General features: G+C 50.0%; 1 protein-coding gene across 1 annotated transcript in view; it reads right to left on the bottom strand.

Moving 5' to 3' along the window:
• Positions 1 to 5,582: 5,582 nt before the first annotated feature.
• The window catches only part of LOC8050565 (bestrophin-3), a 48,911-nt gene continuing 41,896 nt past the window's right edge, over positions 5,583 to 12,597 (bottom strand). Inside the window, exons 11-14 of the mRNA XM_040222850.2 lie at positions 9,549 to 9,815; positions 7,677 to 8,970; positions 5,831 to 6,101; positions 5,583 to 5,731 (exon numbers count right to left, since the gene is read on the bottom strand). Of these exons, the coding sequence (XP_040078784.2) occupies positions 5,583 to 5,731; positions 5,831 to 6,101; positions 7,677 to 8,970; positions 9,549 to 9,815 (1,981 nt within the window). The remainder of the gene's footprint in view (positions 5,732 to 5,830; positions 6,102 to 7,676; positions 8,971 to 9,548; positions 9,816 to 12,597) is intronic.

The raw sequence follows: 12,597 nt of genomic DNA, 5'->3' as shown, positions 1-12,597 counted from the left end.
TCACCAGACAAAACATTGACGTGGAATATTCTTTCGACCCGTTATAGGTAACTCTTTTCAAAACACCACCGGGTAACATATTCGGCCGCCATATTTTGGGCATCGCTTTTAGTGCGAGACTTGTGACTAGAACCCATTTCATATTCAATATTGACGCAGCATTCGTGTCTAATACATTTAGACTCGCATCCGCGACAAACAATGACGTAGCTCTCTTGCTCCCTAGACACTTGGCCAAAATAAGGCGGCCTCGAAGACTAGCGGCACCATGGGTTGCACTTTTAAAAAGGCTGCATTCAAGTTTCTATTCTTTTCTAAATCTACCAAGGAAGTCCAACGCAAACATTTCTCGAGGAAAGTTAAACAATTCAAAAGTTGCGATCGAGTGTGAATAAATAAAGCTGAGAGGAATGGTTTCTTTGGTGCAGCTTGCGAGCGCTATGCTCGTGGTCAGCTTTCAGTGGCATTTTCGACAGGAGGGCGCATGCACAGATATAATCGTCGTTCAAGCACGCGCACCCGTACATCTGACTGCATAGCCATAGGCCGTCCACAAAACGCGACGACTTTACCGACGCCGTGCTGTTTGCAAAGTGATACTCATTCACTTCGTTTGATTAAGCTGTTTTGTGTTACATAGAACTCAAATCGAATGGTTTACTTTTTACGCGCGGGGCGTACGCTTTACTTCTTGATTCGACCTCTTTCAAGCTGAGGTCACGGTCAAAAACATCGACGCGTATTGAGTAAGTGCAGCCATCTTGAGATCTAAGCGATCACGCTAAGGACGCTGAGGGCAGTCCGCTCTACAACTTGTGAAGCGGAGCGCACGCTCACTCCGCTAACTTTACGCTCCAACTCAGAGCGGGCCACGCATGCGCGGTGGGGACGATGCTTCTCGCAGCGCGTAAAGTAGAGCAAAGAGGGCTCATAAAAGTGGCCTACTAATACTCATAGATTACGAACGCGCTCGTCGTGACTTCTCCTGACACTGCCCGTACACCTTTGGCGTATAGAAAAAAGGAACTTTTCACCAGACAGAGCAGCTGTGCTAGAAACAATGGAAACGCGAAATTTACACAAACCATGCAGGGTCTCACCTGTGAGCACAGCTCTAGTTTCGCCAGGGTCAACCACCTATGTTTGTTCATGTCAGCGAGCAGGTGGCCGAACCTCTCGTTGATGTGACGCACGATGAGGTTCACAGAACTGAAGAACACCGACAAGTTCCGTCCAAACGCTCATCCAAGTACGAACAGACGGTTGGGATAGGCCAGTCGAGGAAGAACCATGCAAAGCCTCTCGCTAGATTGGCAACACCCTGCGCCGATCTGTCGGGTGCTGGTATTTGGAGGCCCGCATGCAGAACAGCCAGGTCCTTCTTTAGGCAGGATAGCTTTCTAAAGGGTTTCTTTTCTACGTTGGAAATATCCAGCAAACCGCGTTCGGAAAGGAAGCTTCGGCGCTTGATGGCACGAGAGATACGAATCATAGATTCGATGTCTCGCCAGCTTAATCTCGTTAGTATAAGTCTCCTTCCTTGAGAACAGCGGGGATTCATCGTGCAGTTGCCTTGCTAGCCGTGAGCAACACTGTACTCGTACTACGCAAAAGGATGTACTCCCAATGCGCAAACTTCGTCCTTTTCTCTTATTTTTCTACTTCCAATAAGTAAATCTGTTTCAGTTTTAATTCGAGTGGAGCAGAAGCTACAAGAGCGAGTGCCGGCCTTTCAGCGTCCTTGATAAGCACGCGCGCTCGTGCAGTGCAAGTACCGTTTAGAGCAACATGCTCATGCTTATACCTTCGGCTTCACTATACTTCGTTTCATTTTATCTGCGAGCAAAGCCAAAGCTAGAAGCGCGAGACCAGCGCTTTTTTTGCGTTTCTGCCCAGCTCGCGCGCTCGCGCAAAGCCTGAAGGCACGGAGCTTTCGTGCTCGCGCTTCCAGCTTTGCCTTCGCTCGCACATAAGGTGAAACGAAGTATAGCACACAAGGTGGAACGATTATATTTATATTTTATAGCTTAATATTTCTTCAGGTGTGTGCCTACTCTTTTGCGCTCAATATTGTCGCCTTCGTTTTTACTACCTCTACAATCACGCTACCTTTTACTCTCTTGGTGTTAACGCTTAGGTTTTTTTGTCTTACTAGTACTATAAACGTCCACTTGTGGGGCCACGCAAGCAAATTTTTCGAACCCGCTCAAAACGCTCTTACCCCCCATTCACACTGGAAGCGGATCCGCGTTCGCGAAGCGGTTGCGAAAGCGGTTGTATAAAGATCCAGTGCAATTGCACGCGCATTTGATGTCATCGTGTGCGCGTGCAATTGTACTGAATCCTTATACAACCGCGTTCGCAACCGCTTTGCGAACGCGGATCCGCTTCCAGTGTGAATGAGCCCTTACGCTGAAGAAAAACGCTTTACTAAAACGCGTTTTCGGACCTCCGCTTTCCATTCCGGCGAAGCGGGCCGCGCATGCGCAGTTTGGCACCCTCAGAGCGGAGCGGAAGATGAAAACGGTATACTAAAACTCTCTAATGATGAACAACACGGAAATCGCAAATAAACGGAGTTTATTGTTGCGGGTATTTTTTGCAAAAAACGGAAATGGAAATAAAATTCAGATCATCGAACGGGAAAAAAATAACGAAAAGAAAGCCTGGTCGCTGGAATGTGCGAGAAGCAACTCTACAAGCAAACATATGACATGTCTGCAGGCGTCCTGGAAAGTGTTTCTGGGCCGGTTTTCTGGTGAATACGACTATCTCTACCAACGATTAAAATGGCCACAATAAAGATTTTTGGATCACGTAACTGACTCCGTGGGGACAAGACACTAAAGGTACCTAGCGTTCCAGGCAACTGGCACCCGTAAGTCTGTCCTTGCTTCACTTATTCAGGCCCGATTTTGCGAGCGCAAAGAGGGCGAATATGCTTGAAATGTGAATGAAATTAATCTTCTTATGTACTTTGGGAGCGGTACGTATGCAGTGGTGTTTCTGTGGAAGGTCATGTTGAGCGAGATTTACAGAAAACAAGAGGCAAGGTTTGCGTCCCTGAGTGGAATCGGTTGACCACGCTAAGCAATTTCTGCCCATGGAGCCTCTCACGTGACCTCAAAATCTCTCTTGCGACTATTTTGACCACTGGGAGAGGTAACCGGCCCTGGAGTTTATATTAAGGGTTTCTTTTTTTGCTAGGACAACCTGTCATGGGAGGAAATTTGCATCCGCACTTTACCAGCTCACACTTCGGAAGCAGTAACTTTAGTCATTTCTTAAAGAGATAGGACAACAACCCACTCACCCGACAATTGGTGAGTCAAATTTGAGTTTAACCACACAATAATAGGGAGTTTTAGTAGATCGTTCCGATACCCCTGATAGCCCCGATAACGATACTATGCATGCGCAAGGGAGGCGGTGGCGGAGTATCGGGTATCGTTATCGGAGTCATGGGAACGATCTACTAAAACTCTCTAATCTTTAAAACAAACGCTTTAAACTTTTTTTTTTTTGTTTGTTTGTTTGTTTTTTGCTGCAGACATAACGGATGACCCAAATAACTTCCCATCAGGGCGCTTCAGGTAATGGGCGAAGGAAATTCGGACAAACTATGTAGTAATAAACATCTTACTCGCATGACTTGGCGCCTGGTTACCTCCGAAAACGCTCTGGATGGCATGAAAGATATCTTCTCGTGCTTAAACTGTTGATGACTCCTAGACACGAGACATGTTTTGCGCCTCTTAGATGCAGTGTCGAACGACAGCATGGTCCTTAAGCCCTCTTCACCATCCAGAAGCTTGTAGATTTTCGTGCAAACTCTCACCACGCGTTTCAAATTGGCGGCCCCGTGTAAACATAAAATTAATCAAATACGATTCACAATACCTTTCTTTTTTTTTTACAGTTTGGATGAAGTCCGATCTAGTTTTGGCCAGTGCACAGCCGTACAACGTGGGGTCAAGCACCTGCTGTTATTTAGTTGGGATATTCTTGAAAATGATCAGTTTCCTTGGTGGAAAAAAAAAAGACCGAATGCCCATGGAGTTGAATTAAAAGCATTTGAAAAGTGTAATCCCCTGCACACATTAGTGAGGAAAGCAATCTTTACGTTTTTGCATGCTGGCCTTGTCGAAGTCTCTGATGTAAGATTTTGGCTGAGCGGACCTGATCTGACCTCACCCGACCCGATTATGATATCGTTATTTGGGATGTTGTTTACGTGGCGACAATGAAATCTCGTTTAAAGGCATGTATTATTTTAACATTCGCGTTATTTATGCTCATCGAGATTAGGTGGATTCGTACCATTTGCTTGCCGTTAAGCAGGGCCAAAGCAAAGGCCACAACCCAGCTGCTCCAATATCGTCTTACGAACGTGCTCTGTTTGCGTGTACTTTGGCGGATTCACCAATCGACTACCGAGAACGCGTCATGGTATCGAAATTTTGAGTGCGTTACGTCAGTCTAGCTCAAGAATGAGCCGCCGAAATGTGTTATTTGTTAGTGGGTATGAGGGTCCGTGCGTTTGCTGAGATCGATCTTGCAACAGCTTATTGGCGACTCCAGCGAAACCGAAGCCGCGTTGCGGCAACGCCGAGAAGCTCAGGAGAGGAGGTCGTTTCGACTCTGTCGTCTGCTATCGCTGCTTGGTTCCCGTAGGCAGCATAGAGACAAACATCGTTTAGAGCAATTATTTTTATGCTTCCGCCGTGTCATTCCTGCGCATTGACTAGAAGAACGTTCCTACCGTCGAAAAATCGCTTTGCTTTCATGTGTAACACCGATTTCACGCCGCAGTGAAAAATATTTATGATGGTCCGCGTACTGAACGACGAAGATGACCTCCTTTCGTCCGTCATTTTGCCTGACCAGCGCGCCCCCTATAGTTCGCTGGAGTCGCGAATAGCTAAACCTGCCTACCAGATGGGCTTGTGAAAATCATTTTTCTCTCTCTTTCCTCCCTTCCTCCCGCCCCCCCCCCCCCCCCCCTCGCACACATGCTTTCCAGAACCCCAACAGACCGGCCAGCACATCCAGATGGTCGAGATCAGACGCATCTTGATTCCTGAGCGAAAACACATGTACCAAGGTGCGCTAAATTCAATGGGATTCATTGGAAAGGAAATACTCCACTTCAAGACTATCAAATATAGATTGTTTCAAAAGTGCCTAGAAAAGTATAGCACGCGTGCACACACACACACACACACACGTTTCCAGGAACGAGGCATACGAGAGGCAAGTATCTTGAGCACTGCCTCTGGTGATCTCTGTTCGCATTAACAAACAAACAAATCTCATGTTGTCTTGCGGATGTCTATGTATTCTCAGTTTTCCAAATGAGCACGCAGTCATAGAAAACAAAGTGATACACACTGACTAGTGGATGCACCAGTGACTAGCAGTTACGAACTCATAACGTAATGCAGTCGTAAACGAAGTGGGAGCAACATTTGTCGCATGTGAATCGATGTGGCCACGATATCGTGGAGTGAACGTCACACAATAACTTAGTCTCCAGGGGTTTCGACGGCACGACCTCCCGGTGAGCATCCCGGAGGACCGCGTCAACTTTTACGCTTCTCCTTAGCGACAAATGCTTCCGCCTTAGACTCGGCCCTTGCCACACTTGCGGTCGAACTACGCACAGTCACAACACTGCGGGCACTACTCGACGTCTGGTAGGAGAATTCCTGCGAGAGCTTTTTGACACGGCCTGCAATTGGCAAAGTAGACATCTCCTGTGTGCGGGCTGTTGAAGGACCCGCTTCCTCGGGCACATAGACCCTCGGCTTAGGTCGTTCCCACGATTCACCAGGCTCTCTTGAGAACACGTTCTGCCAACGCATGAGGACGTCGCTGGGAACCCTCCGATGGACAGGAGCCGCAGCTGCGCCCAGCAAAGCCAGACATTCTTGGCTGTCTCTACTCTCCCTACTGCTGCTACTCGGGCTCCTGGCTCTCATGATGCTGCTAGCCCTCCGTCGTTGGCGGCCCCGGCCGACGCCATCGTCATCTTTGGTCTTGCTACGAAGGAACGTCGGTAGAGATGGTGGGACGCTGGTTTCACCGGTGTCTCCTAGAGCCTGAAAGTTAGCTAAGAATTAGATACAAGTGGCCCTTCAACAGAGCGCCTTTACAAAAAGGGCGTTAGAGAAGCCCCTTTAAAGATAAGCTGAAGAGGTCATTGAATTTGAAAATACTAGAAAGTTTTAGTGCAGGCACTTTAAAAATTGTGTCTTCAGTCTTATTTCGATATTATTAGTGGTACTAGGAGCGTCGTCATCGCCAATTCAAATTTCGGCGTACTGACAAAAACTTGCAATGCGGAGAGCGAGTCGTCTGCTTCTTGCGCAGGGGTTGCGGTAACGTCAGAACGACGCCTAGCTCTGCCTGGTTTTGATTGAAAGGATTGTGTGTAGACCACAATGCTAGATGCCTTGAGGTCTAGCCGCTATTTTCATTCAATCAGCCAATAAGAGTTCGGCGTTCTGACATCATCGGAACTGACGTCATCAGCGTGGTCAGATGACCCTTGCTCGCCACTAAGCTCGCTCCGTGATGCCGACGAGGACCCTGCGTCGCTTTGCTCGCCGGGTGTCCCGTCGCAATCGTTGCACGTATCTTTCAAAATAAATGCGGTTTACGTTTACTTCTACAAAGTCCGCTCCCGACTCAGTTTTTTTATATTTTTTTTAACAAAATGATTTGACTACAAGCCACTTTGTTATACCCGTGCCACACGGGAATTTCGAATGTCATTTACAACGAATGACATTTGAACGATCGGCCAATCACCGCGCAACACTCCGAGCGTGGGGCGTTCCACGCGCGACAGACCGCGAGCCGATTCTTCGATCCCACGAAAGTCATTCTTTGTAAATGGCATTCGAGTTGCCCTTGTGGTACGGGTATTAAAAACTGCGTCTAGAAAGAATGTACATTCAACTTCAGGAAGCAACTTATACACCAAAACGGTGTTTACAAACAAGCCCGCTACGTTCATGCCAGGTGTGGGCAAAGCGCGCGCGCAGAAACCAGATGCGGGAGGAGTGAGGTGTTTCCACATGCGCAGTGCCAACTGCAGCGCCACCACAGTGGTGTGACGTCCGAGAGCTGAGTTGGTCTATACTCCGTTTCACTTCCCGTCCTACCGCAGCCGACACCACGATCCGATAGAGTCAATTAAGCGGCGCCAAAACCGCACCTACACGGGGCTCGTCATTTCTGCCCTTTGATTTTCACCGGCAAAGCCAATCACGCGCAAAAAAAAAAAAAAAAGAAGCGCAGGATCGTGGCGCATTCACCGTACGTGATTGGTCAAGTCTGTGATTGCAAACGCACGAAGACGATAAACGCCGCGACGATGCACTTTTGGAGCTGATTGACAGGCTACATCACATAGTAACGTATAGTCATCTTGCCTTCCTGATCTGGTCAGTCTCCTGTAGGTAACTGCTACAGTTTCCGTATACCGCGTACTGGCCTTGAAAGCACCTTTGAAGAGACTCTGACAAGGGAGTTTGGGTATGTTCGTTTCGAAAGAAAAGCAAGGTCAGATACACGCCGTGTGGGTCAACCTTATGGCAGTAAGATGCAGGTACGTCGAATCAGGTGATTCGTCTCCGTTGACCGTAAGATGGATGAGACCTTCCACGTACCTGCGTTGTACGCTCCTTGCGCTCGGATGCATGAGCCGGGTCATCGTCGGCCTGAACACCACTGTCCAGCGAGGCTCTTCTCTTGGCTCGCGAGGGGCGGGAGTCTCCGAGCAAGCTGTCCACGGATCCTGCGCGTTGTGGCGGGCCGGGGACGATGATCAGCTGCTTGGGCCTGTCTGGGGCTTTCTCCTGGATAAACACTACGAACTCCACATCGTCCTTTCCTTCGTCGGATTCGACCTTGTCTGAGGTTTCGCTCTTTGGCTCTTTTCCGGTCTGGCTCGGGTCCTTGGTTGTAGTCTTTTTCTCGGGCTCCTTCGTTATTTTGGACTTATTATCATCGCTATCGTCTGCTTTATGCTTATCTTTATGGAACCCGAGCGTGTCTTTGTCTTCACCACTCATCTTCCGTACTCTGGAGTGTGCACCTTCGGTCTTTTCTGTTGTTTCTTTCGGCAAGCTTCTTGTTCTTTTGCCCTTATCTGGAGGGTCAACTGGTGGAGGAGTGGACGGTGAGACGTCAGGAGCCGGTTCAGGAGCACTACCTGGTGGAAGAAGCGGAGCCTCTGATGTTTCAGGTGCCGGCTTGGACCCTGAACCATCTGAAACGTCGCTTTCCTCGGGCACTGATACGCGTACACGTAACCTCGGTTTCCGTCGCAGCGTCGTTGGTGGCTGGATGTCTGGCAACTTGGGATGTTCCGGATCGGCTGGCGGTGGCAGCCCTGGCGCCGCCGCCGCTGTCGCCGTCGCTGCCGTCAGGATCGCGGCCTTCCTAAGTGGCACGGCCAGGGCAACATCCTCAGTTGTTCCATCAGGCTTGGTCATCGCACCCAATGCTGTGGTTGTTCGCCTCCGCTCTCGATGACGGGCCTGACCGAGTATACTGGGTGGCTTCAACGAGTCCTTCACTAACGCACTCTGAGGGGACGTGACAGGAATGTGTACCGGCGTCATTGGGTCTACGGAGGCATCCAGTTGTGACGACCTCCGTCGTGTGGGTGCAATCACAGTCGCGGGTTCAGCCGACGTTGTCGTCGGAGGTACCGTGGTACAGACGGGTTTGTCCGGCGGTCCCGGTTCGAGTGGAGCGGGCGGCATGGTATCCGGGACCAGTAGTTCGGGTAGGCTATGGCTATGCGTCACTGTCTCTGGGACAGTCATCTCCAGATGTCGGTCGCCGCCGAGGGATTTTCGGCGGTGCCCAGGAACTGTTGAGGAGCCAAGTGCTGACGTCAATAGTAGCGCCGGCTTAAGGGCGGCAGCCATATCAGCAGCGAGGTCGGACGTTGACCTGCAAGTTGGGTGTCTTGAAATGTTCAGTCGCTTATTACGGGCCTACAGCTACTCGCGCCCTCGCACTGGTTTATATCAGTTCTGTTATTGTCTCGTTTCAGCAGTCTAGAAGTTGAAGTTTTCGTTTGATCGGTTAGAGCGATCGCTTCTTTTAATTGTGCCAGATGAATATGGTATATATTCGTGGAGAAAGAAGGTGTCAAAGAAATCGGCGTCTGCTGCGGAAGTAGTTAAAAGCACTGCACATCACATCTAATTGATCCCATTTCACAACGTATGACGCATAAATGTTTGTAAAAAAAATTAACTATTTTATGTATTATTAGCACGATAGAGCCATCAAAACTACACTTGGGGTCTTTTAGCCCCCAACTCTAGTTTCCTTTTGGGAAAGGGGAGGGGGAAGGGATTAGGGGAGGAGGTTCAAACTGGAGACACAAAGGGGGCTACCATGAGTTCCCAATCTAGAGTACGAACCGAAGGCCTATGTTACAATGCACCATTGTTGCATCGGTCTAAACCAGCTTCATCTCATTTGACGCCCGCTGTGCGAAGACAACTAAACAGTATGCGAACCTGCTCTTGAGTCGCAGCGAGGACTTGTCAAAGCGCGGTCTGCCGGAGGTCTCAGCGCAGAAGGACACCTTGGTGCGATGGTGGTGCTTGCGGGGCCGCTTGGCGGGACTCGCGTAGTCTCCGTCGGCACCTGTCCAGGCCTGCACGCGCATGGCCGGCTTGCTCGAGAACAGCTCCCTCAGGAAGGACCGCTGCCCATGCAGCGGACTCGGCTCCGGGCCTTGTCGGTCGCTGCGCCGCTCTTCATGAGCCTGCAGAAGGTGCTTCCTGCACGGAATGCATCCGTAGGGCTGCTGCGGAAACACGCACTCACGACTGCCTTTCCGCGATATACACCAATTTGAAGTTGAAAGTCACACCCGACCTGCGCCCTACGGCGTTTTTGAGCAAAAGCGGTGATTTGGAACTTTCACAACCTGCAGGGGACGCACCAGTTCCTATTTTTATGGCTGCCATCTGGATGATCCTCGTAGAACAGCACTACAACGTTAGTTCTGCGACGTGTCAATAATTCTAATCTTGTCAAATACGAGCGACGTAAAAGCCCTCCCTCATAATTCTAGGTCAGGAAGGTGTAAGCAACCATCTTCATTCTGAGGTCGATCATACTGGAGCTAGAGAGTGCAATTTTCACAGAGCGGTGCCACCACCGCTGAAAGTTGAGAATACTCGCGCACAACTTTTTGTGTCTATGGGGTCAAAGCTATCGGCTCATGGGCTGTCGCGCACATTCAGCGCCGAACAAAGCTGTACAGCACTCTTCACTTCTTCTTAAATGACACAGACACTTGTCCGCGAGTATACTTTCTCATGCGTGTGAACGGTGCCTCATGATTCTTTGGCACAGAGGTGTCGGAAAAACTTCATGCAGTTTGCAGGATGTATTTAAAAAAATGAAAGACGTTTACAATTTTCTCTAGCGCCGAATTAGAGCGCAGCTCTTGAGGAGGAGGAGGCGAGCGTACGGAGGAAAGGGTATGCCCTTCCTCCCCCCCTCCTCATCTGCTGCTCCTCTCCCATTGAGCGGGAAATTTTCGCTAAATTTCCCGCTACGTTCCGCTAAATGTAGCAGGGTATTTTTCAGCCAAAATGTTTTTCCGCCAAATTTAGCCGGGAAATTGTTCTGCTAAATTTAGCGGGAACATTTTTCTGGTAAATTTAGTTGGAAGTGTTCCGCTAAATTTTGTGGAGAATTTTCCTTTTGCTAAATTTAGCGGGAAATTTCCCCGTTAAATTTTAGCGGGAAATGTCTCCACTAAATTTAGCGGGAAATCTCCCCGCGAAATTTAGCGGCAAAATTTTCCGCTATATTTAACGGGAAAATGTTTACCCTAAATTTAGCGGGGAAATTTTTTCTGCTGAAGTTAGCGGGGAATTTTTCCGCTAAATTTAGCGGGAAACTTTCCTCCAAATTTAAAGGGGAAATATTCCCGCTAAATTTATGCTCCGTGTGACGCCACCTCGTGATGTCAAACGTGACGTTACTCGTGACTCTCCTGACGTCACTCGTGCCGTTCGTGACTTCAATATGGGAACGTCCCATAATGCAACGTGCGGTTACGCCGACGGCGATGGCGACACCGCTCAAGCCAGAAACGGGCGCCTTAGTGCTGCGCTTTAAACGCCCAACCTGACTTTAACTGACCCGGCCCGAATTCTTTCCACCCGACCCCACCCTACCCACCCAAGCCGACCCAAGACGAACCGACCCGTATAGGCCAGACCTGACTCCGCCCAACCCGACCTGACCCTGCGGCGTCGATTTTTGGTCGGTACCTAAGCCTGCTAAGGCACAAAGACGCAGCACTTCGGCGTGTCAAGGTGTTCAACGAACACCTGAAACGACTTCGGGCCGTGCTCCAAGCCGTCAAGACCGCCGGTCTGTCACTCAAGCCAACAAAGTGTCGGTTCGCCTATGGGGAGCTAAAGTTCCTCGGCCACGTCGTGAACAACAAAGGTGTTCTCCCTGACCCCGAGGAAACCCGCGCCGTAGCTGCCTTTACTCCGCCGTCTGACGAGAAGGCCGTGAGAAGATTCCTTGGACTCTGTGCCTACTACAGACGATTTGTTTGGGATTTCGCCAAGCTGTCTGCACCGCTGACGAACCTCACGGAGGACACCGTGAAGTTTGAATGGACCGAAGAGCACCAGCGGTCATTCGATGAGCTCAAACAAAGACTCCAGACACCCCCGATTCTTGGCTGCTTCGACCAGTTCGTTGAAACAGAGATCCACACGGACGCCAGTAACACCGGACTTGGCGCGGTACTAGTTCAAATGCAAGACGGGGCGGAGCGAGTCATCGCATACGCGAGTCAGACGCTGTCTAAGGCGGAGAAGAACTACTCAACAATTGAAAAGGATTGCCTTGCTGTCGTCTGGGCAATAAAAAAGTTCCGACCATATTTGTATGGAAGTCCTTTTCGCGTGGTCACGGACCACCACTCGCTCTGCTGGCTCGCGAATCTAAAGGACCCCTCCGGACGCCTCGCCCGGTGGAGCCTACGACTGTAGGAGTTCGACATGACCATGGTGTACGAGTCCGGCCGGAAACACAATGACGCCGACTGCCTGTCAAGGGCCCCAGTTGAGGGCGGCCCTACCTTCATCGAAGACGACGACGATAATTGTTTCCTCGGTGCTCTGGATGTCAGCGACATAACAGCACTCCAACGAGACAACCCTGAACTGCGGGCGCGCATCGAGCAACTAGAGGGGCAAGCGAGTGCGGTTTACCGTGCTTTCTTACGAATCCGGCCCACCTTGTCCATACTGCAAGGGTGCTGTACAAAAAGAACTTCGTCAGCAACAACACAGCGTGGCTGTTGGGGTCTCAGGACGACCCAACGGCTGGACACCTTGGCCACAGCAGGACGCTCGCCAGGATTCTAGGAAAGTACTACTGGCCGAGGTTACCCAAAACCGTTCTCCTCTACACTCGATCACGTCAGGAGTGTCAGCAACGTAAGAAACCGCCGACGAAGCCGTCGGGACTTCTGCATCCGATTTCTCCCCCGTCCACGCCGTTCCAGCAGTTCGGAATGCATTT

Source organism: Ixodes scapularis, unplaced genomic scaffold (assembly GCF_016920785.2).
Source record: "Ixodes scapularis isolate PalLabHiFi unplaced genomic scaffold, ASM1692078v2 ptg000317l_1__unscaffolded, whole genome shotgun sequence".
NCBI classification, from domain to species: domain Eukaryota; kingdom Metazoa; phylum Arthropoda; class Arachnida; order Ixodida; family Ixodidae; genus Ixodes; species Ixodes scapularis.
This window is presented reverse-complemented; position numbering and strand designations above follow the sequence as displayed.